At 39.0% G+C, this 7902-nt stretch overlaps 1 protein-coding gene across 2 annotated transcripts in view; it reads left to right on the top strand.

Annotated features, from left to right (window-relative positions):
• CCDC77 (coiled-coil domain containing 77) overlaps positions 1-7639 on the top strand; it is a 23764-nt gene extending 16125 nt beyond the window's left edge. For both annotated transcript variants that reach the window (XM_012732651.1, XM_012732650.1), the window contains exons 9-12: positions 2186-2405; positions 5729-5854; positions 5953-6105; positions 6870-7639. In XM_012732651.1, coding sequence (XP_012588105.1) covers positions 2186-2405; positions 5729-5854; positions 5953-6105; positions 6870-7016 — 646 coding nt within the window. In that variant the 3' untranslated portion in view covers positions 7017-7639. The remainder of the gene's footprint in view (positions 1-2185; positions 2406-5728; positions 5855-5952; positions 6106-6869) is intronic.
• Positions 7640-7902: the final 263 nt, after the last annotated feature.

Genomic DNA, 7902 nt, shown 5'->3' with positions numbered 1-7902 from the left:
TGTTTAGCAGTTTGAGGAACCTCCAAACAGTTTTCCATAGTGGTTGTACTAGTTTGCATTCCCACCAGCAATGCAGGCTTTAGCCTTTTAGTGCTGTGCTTTAACCCGCTGCGCCACAGGGAAGGCCCTAAAACTTGAAACTTTTAAGTTTTCTTTAAATACTTTATAAAACAGTCATTTTATTGCTAAAATAAATTTTTTTTTCATGTTTACATTCTTTATCCCTTTATCTTACTGTCTCCTCAAACCTCTTCCATTTCCTTCACTTAAAAGTGCAGTGATTCATGGGACCTCCCTGATGGCTCGGGGGTTAAGTCTCAGCACTGTTGAGCTGTTGCCAGCCACTGTGGTCTGAGTTCGATCCCAACCAGGGAGTACAGTGATTAAAATTGGAAGTGATATTCAGATTAAAATTTCTGACCCTTAAAAGCTCTTAACATGTTAACATTTATCAGTTCTTTTCAGTCTTCATTTTCATTTTTGGTATCTTGCCCTTAAGCATGGCATTTTCACTTTTCCTTCAATTGTAACCGATTTTGTGGGAGCAATATTAAATTGTCATTCATTTATAGTCTAGTATCACCTACATAGCTGAGCACATGGCCAGCCCTCCCATTAGCTAGGTCATCCTACGGATATTGAATGGCTTGAAATCCAAGGCTGTTGATGATTGAATTTTGCGTGTCACTTTCAAACCTTTTGTACATTAAGAAGATCATACTTTCCCAGTTTATAATTGAGAGCATAATTGTAGGGAGAATAAAATTACTACTTGAAAGAGAGAGCCCTGTGGTAACTGAATCAGGACTCACACACAGTCATGTGGTGACATTTGCCTTGTGCCTGGCAGTATGCTATCACTGCCTCCTTACCTGTGTACCTTATTGCTCATGAAAAGAACTAAGTTGGATTGGATCTGGCATTTGTTCAATGGAAAACTACCATGGTTGCCTTGCCTCAGTATGTATAGTCTTCGCAAGTGGTTTGGTTATTTGATACAGTATTTTTCTAGGTGTTGGTGTTAAATTCATGATATTCTAACTCCTAGGGATAGAAATATTGCTTGGCTATTCCTAAATCTCAAGAAATAGTCAGTAGGAATTTATGTAGTGCCTTCATTTAGTCCAGTAGTTGGTACTGTCCTTGACCATCTGGTGGGAATGAGACAAAATACAAATGGTAAGATATAGCCTTACTTGAAAACATGCATGTTGGCAGTTAAAACATGATATAGTACGTAGGCAAGTGTTGAATTACAACACAGGAATAGATTTAAACTGATAAGGATTTAAGAGAATGTAGTTTTCTAAGCTCTCTGCCCACCTGTGTCTGTATAGGTATCTCTCTTTTTCATGCTCCCCTTTTCCTAATAAACCTGTCCTTTTAAAATATTAAAAAACAAAACAGAACAATGGTATTTCCCAGTAGGCTTAATGGTGAGATGACTTCATAGAGGAAGTCGACCTTGAAAAAAAAGGACAAGATTTGATATCCTGCAACTTCCATGTAGAGCACAGCATAAACAAAAGCAGAGCTGTTTTTGACATTTTAGAACTTACTTTAATCCTCAGTCAGAACACATGACTTAGTTCTTTATTTATTGAGGCATAATTGATATTGTGAAGTCTAATCACTATAACTAGTTCATACTTATACAAGCTGTTTGGAAATATTTCTGTAGTCCTTTTAATTCTCTCACCTGCAGTTAGCACTCAGGAAAGCATCTGCAAAGGCCAGTCTGGGAATGAATGAGCTTGTGTGACATTTACATTTTGTCCACTAGGATTTAGATTGCCAGTGATCAAATTAAGCATTTTAAAAACTATTAGCAATCTTTTTAAGGTCTTTTAATTGTTGCATATAAGAAGTGGGGTACAAGCCAGAGGTGCAGGAGGTGAGAGGATTCACCAGAGACAGCAGGTAGACTGAAATATACGGCTGAGGGGAGCAGTGGGTGGGACACAAGAGGTCTGTGCTTTATGTGGGTCAGCTCCCTGGCCAGGGATGCAGCTCTGGCTGCAGTGGCTGCCAACAGTTCAATAGTGCTGACTTTAACCCCTGTGCCACCAGGGAGGCCCCAGGTTGCATGGGAACTTGTTATCTCCCCTTCCTGGGGGAATAACTCTTAATGTGTCAGGTGTGCTATGTAAGCATCTTCATATCCACTTTGTACTCTGTCTCCTAGTCTCCATCACACCCAAGAACTGCTCTTTGAGAGCACCAAAGACTTCCTGCAACTCCGATTTGAAAACCAAAATAAAGAGAAGTCATGGATGCTTGAAAAGGATCATTTGATGTCAAAAATTAAGCAGTATAGGGCACAGTGTAAGAAGAAAGAAGATAAAACTGGAAGAGTTGGGCACATTTCACATGAGAGCCATCATAGCCAAAATGAATATATCAAGGTACTTTCTTTATATCTTAGTGGGAATTGTTTATTTTTCTGGAAGAGTTGAAAGAACTCAGAGAGTAAAAGAACATAAAAATTATCATGCAAGATTCATTTAGTTCAGGATGCTGTAGCAGTAATCTCAAGAAATAGGTTTCAAATAGTAGCTCATTTTTATAGTGTTTAAGGACTAAATTATGCATTTATTCATTCACTCAGCAGGAAATTATTGTACTTCTGCTCTGGGCCAGGCTCTGAGGTTACAGCCATAAATAAGCTTGACAAAGTCTGCCTTCATGACACGTACATTTTAATGAGTGAGAAAGAACAGAAACAGCAAATAACCAAGATTGTGATAGGCTATTAGGAAGTGGTATTAAGTATTAAAAAGATTATGTGAAGATTATATATAGTTGCTGGTAGTCTACATTTTTTTCCCTTTTTTTTTAATTATTATTTTATAACAGTTTATTTTTACATCATTTTGTACATTTTTTTTTCCATCTCAATTGTAATCCCCACAGGAGTCTACATTTTTTTTTTTAAAGCTTTATTTATTTGTGCGTACAGAACTGGAGTACAGGCCAGAGGCTCAGGGGCGGCGAGAGGCTTCACCAGAGACAGAGTGGGAAACAGAACAGGCAGATCGACAAAGTACACTGCTGAGGGGAGCAGCGGGCGGGCCAGGAGAGGTCTGCCACACCATGTGGTCACCTCCAGTGCAGGCGGGGATCGAACTCATGCGGAAGCGGCTTTAGCTTCTCCGTGCTGTGCTTTAACCTGCTGCGCCACCAGGGAGGGCCAAGTCTACATTTTTTTTTAAGATTTATGTACTTATACATAGAAGATCTGGGGTGTAGGCCAGAGACGTAGGGGGTGAGAGGATTCACCAGAGACAGAGTGGGGAGCCGAACAGGTAGATCTACTGGAATATACTGCTCAGGGGAGCAGTAGGCCAGACAGGAATGGTCTGTGCCATATGTGGGTCAGCTCCCAGGCTGGAAATTGAACTCAGATCACGCAGTAGTGATAATATGATAGCACTAAGACCAGGAGGCCCCCTGCTGGTAGCCCATTTGTGAGGGTGAGCACCGGAATACTGCTTAAATCTGGAATTTTGTTTATTCCAAGACATTGGAACTAAGCTTACTATATAAACCTAGGGGGAGAATAAGCCAGGTAGAGAGAAAAGGAAGTTTAAAGCCCTGGAATATGTTCAAAGAACATAACATCGTAGAGGAAAAAGGAAAGAGGAAGTGTGCACAGGAGGTTGGAGGGTTGGGTAATAGCCATCGTGAGGATTTTATAGGGCCGTCTTGGTAAGGAATGTGAATTTTAGCGTTAGACATTGTTTTGTCTTTGAAGGATTATGTGTAATAATAAAACATATTTGATTTAGGTTTTACAAAGATTATTGGACTGCTTAATGGGATATGTATAATCAGTATTGTCATTGATGTTTCTTTCTTTTTAAAGAAATACTTCAGAAATGTGTTCCAAAACAAATATTGTTAAGTCCTAGTTGGGACAATTCTGATTCCATAATCTGACTCTTAGCAGAGCCCAAAAATACTTTATTTTAAAGAGTTTCTGTTGACAAATACTACTAAGTATACTTTTTTAAAAGAGCAAATAGCATCCTTTAGAAATAAGAGGTTTTTCTAGGAAGCTACATGTAAAAAAAGGAAACTAGATCACTACCTCAGTCCATTCAAAAGTCAACTTGAAGTGGATTAAAGACCTAGGTATAAGAACAGAAACCATAAAATATCTGGAAAAAAAGATGGGCCAAACACTACACAACATACACTTCCACGACATCTTTAAAGATAGAGCACCCAATGCCACGATAGTGAAGGCAAGGATAAATAGATGGGACTACATTAAGTTAAAGAGCTTCTGGGCCCTCCCTGGTGGCTCAGCGGGTTAAAGCACAGCACTAAGAAGCTAAAGCCACTTCCACATGAGTTCAAGCCCCACCTTCCCCGGAGGAGATCCACATGGCGAGGCCAACCTCTCCTGACCCGTCCGCTGCTCCCCTCAGCAGTGTACTTCTACGATCTGCCTGTTCTGCTCCCCTCTCTGTCTCTGGTGAATCCTCTCACCCTCCGCATCTCTGGCCTATACTCCAGTTCTATATGAATAAATAAATAAATCTTTAAAAAAAAAAAGAGCTTCTGTACAGCAAAGGAGACAGTACAAAAAACAGACAGACAGCCCACTAATTTGGAAAAAATTTTCTCACACAAAACCAGTGATAAAGGACTGATCCTAAAAATATATGGAGAACTGATGCAACTCAACAAAAATAAACAACCCCATCAAAAAATGGACAGAAGAGCTAAAAAGACAGTTTTCCAAAGAGGAAATGCAGATGGCCAACAAGCATATGAAAAAATGTTTTAACATCACTCATAATAAGGGAGATGCAAATTAAAACCACAATGAGATACCACCTCACCCTAGTGAGAATGGCACATCTTCAAACAACTAGCAACAACAAATGTTGGCGATGATGTGGAGAAAAAGGAAGTCTCCTGCACTGCTGGTGGGAATGCAAGCTAGTACAACCACTATGGAAAACTGTTTGGAGGTTCCTCAAACTGCTTAACATTGGGCTTCCCTATGACCCAGCAATCCCATTCCTAGGTATCTACCCAAGAGTCACAAAAACACTGATTCAAAAAGATACCTGCACCCCCATGTTTATTGCTGCTTCATTTACAATTGGAAAAACATGGAAGCAGCCCAAATGCCCAAAAGTAGATGACTGGATTAGAAAGATGTGGTACATATATACAATGGAATATTACTTAGCAACCAAAAAAGAGAAACACATGTCTTTTGCAGCAACTTGAATGGAGCTGGAAAAGATCATGCTTAGTGAGATAAGCCAGAAAGAGAAAGAAAAATACTGATGGTTTCACTTACAGCAGGTGTATAATGGACCAGGCGAGAAAATAACAATAATAATGAACAGCCATATACCAGTGACATTTTGTGGGGGTGGAGTGGGGAATGGGATCAAACTGGGGAGGGGGAGGGAAGTGCACAGGACTCTGGTAATGGCACATGGGTGACTTGGTGATGGGAAACCCATGGGGATTACAATTGAGATAAAGAAATGTACAAATGATGTAAAAATAAACTATTACATTTTAAAAAAAAAGAGGTTTTCAGATAGTCTTCAAAATTCCTTGCTTTTCCTTAACTGTTTCATACTTGAAGAAATTCTTGTTTTCTATTCATTGTTTACTCAAATGCTATTTGAACTAACCAATTTGTAGTACTAAGTATTTACTGGAATATCTCCTTCCCCCTCCCCCCTTTGACCTGCAGTCACTAAAGGATAAATTAGTACAAGAGAAGAGACTTTCCAATATGTACCAAGAGCAGTGTATATCTCTAGAGGAAGAACTTGCTCGAATTCGTGAGGAAGAGGGAGTGAGGAGAGAGATCTTCAAGGTACAAAATTCCCTGCCTTTTATGGTGGAGTGGGATGTGTGAGTGGTTTGGGAAATGATTCCCTTTTCATAAATGCCTCTCCACTCCCCCATATTTAGGATCGCACTAACAGAATGGGGAAGCGTCTACAGGTAATGACAAAGCGCTATGAGGCCTTGGAGAACCGGCGTTGCTTGGAAGTGGAGGGCTTTAAGACCGATATCAAGGCTCTCCGGCAGAAACTGAAAGACTTGGAGCAGATAGTCTATAAGGTAATTGCTGGTCCTGAATTACCAAAAGGGAGAAAACAGATCCAAGTGCGGGAACATGGTTAGAGGGTTCCCCAGAAGAAAGACACACTGTTCCCTTCATGCTGGCTCCCTAGAGGGATCACCATCCATTAATCCTCACTAAAATTGGTTTAACAATTGCATGCTAGAGAGAAAACAGAAATAGACTGGAATAATTGAACGACTACATCATTCTACTTCCATCTGAGCTAAACTTAATAGAAAGTTTCATCCCTCCCAATTCTAGAAGTAGATTAAAACAACTGCTTATTTTACAGAGAGAAAAGTTAGTAATTGAGTAATATAGTCATTTTTCCCTACTGGACACAGCTTTATTTAGAATCCAAGTTGCCTCAAAAGCCTTCTTAAAGAGATTTATTCAGTCATCCACATACCCTTTATGATTATGTTCTGAATAAGGTTAATTATAGGAAGAAAAGATGCTTTCTTTCCTTCTTTAGTGAACTTACAATATTGTTATTTATATGGGTCTCTTTTTGTTCGTTTATTGATCTCTATCTCAAAGTTCCTTTACTATTATATGGGAAAACAAAGATTCTTATGTCTTTTCTGTTTTGGTTCTACTCTACATTTTCCTTCTTTCAGTTAATCATTAAACAAACTAAGGATTGAATTTGTCATGATTTACAAATGTCATAAAAAGAACTAGCATAGCCTTGTCTTTACAACTGATTTCTTACCCCTGGCATATGCCATAAATATTTCTTTTTTATCCAAATCCCTAGGCAACACTTAATACCCGAGCAAACCAGGATCTTGCTATCCTGTATGAAGTTCGTGACAGCAATAGACGGGCACATAAAATACAAGGAGAACTGAAGAACCTTAAGTCCAAAGTATTTGGCCTGGAGAATGAACTCAGACTCTGCTGATATTTACTTTTAGAAATAACTCTTCTCTGGACTAGGTCTGCTTCCTGAAACCTGAGAAAAGAGGTCTTATTCTCCCAGAAACTAGACACAGAGTTGACTGAAGTCATGGTGCCTGGGTCAAGAATTGGGGACCATTGCAAAAGACTTACTTGCATTCTAAGCTTTAGCTATAATTTTCACTGTCCTGTAAACTGCCCCTCTTTCCCACCCTTAGTCTAAATGATAACATGAATTACTTAAGAGACATTCCCACATTATTTTTCCTAGTGGTGACAGGCTTTTTTTTTTTTTATAAGAAGACAATGACAATAAAACTTGGGAAGAAAAAGAAAACTATTTTTCTGTGAACTTGGCCGAGCATCAGTGGCAAAGGAGGTTGCCTTTCCTTTAGGCAGACGGAAAAGGCAACAAATCACAACTGTCAAATGTGAATGGCAGTAATTTTACCATTTAACTTAGTTCTTCTGTCAATTGTAGGTCCTGAGTTACTTTTGGGGCCTAGTTTTGTGAAGTTTCACCAGAGGGCACCAGAGACCCTCCTCCTAAGCCAAATGTTCATGTTGGAAAATAAAAGTGCCACTGTGGGAAGAGTGTTAAAACCTTAACAATCCTTGTATGAAAAATTCAGTATTTTACCAAACCATGTATTTTCTTAATAATGTATATGTTTTAAATTAACTTTTTCCAATAAAATAGATAATTGAAAATGTTTAAATTTCTATAATTTCTAATTAAACCACATCTTTACTTTGTTACTGGCTCAGTTTGCTTGCTCGTGACCTTTGGAGTTCTATACTGTTTTTTTTAAAGATTTATTTATTTATTGTCGAGCAGTGACTGGAGTGCACACATGCTCCATTCTGCTGGGTTTGGGTTGGTGTGAGTG

Source organism: Condylura cristata, unplaced genomic scaffold, assembly GCF_000260355.1.
Source record: "Condylura cristata isolate star-nosed mole 26May11 unplaced genomic scaffold, ConCri1.0 scaffold00034, whole genome shotgun sequence".
Classification (NCBI taxonomy): domain Eukaryota; kingdom Metazoa; phylum Chordata; class Mammalia; order Eulipotyphla; family Talpidae; genus Condylura; species Condylura cristata.
The sequence above is the reverse complement of the archived record's forward strand: the minus strand, read 5'-3'. Positions and strand labels throughout refer to the sequence as shown.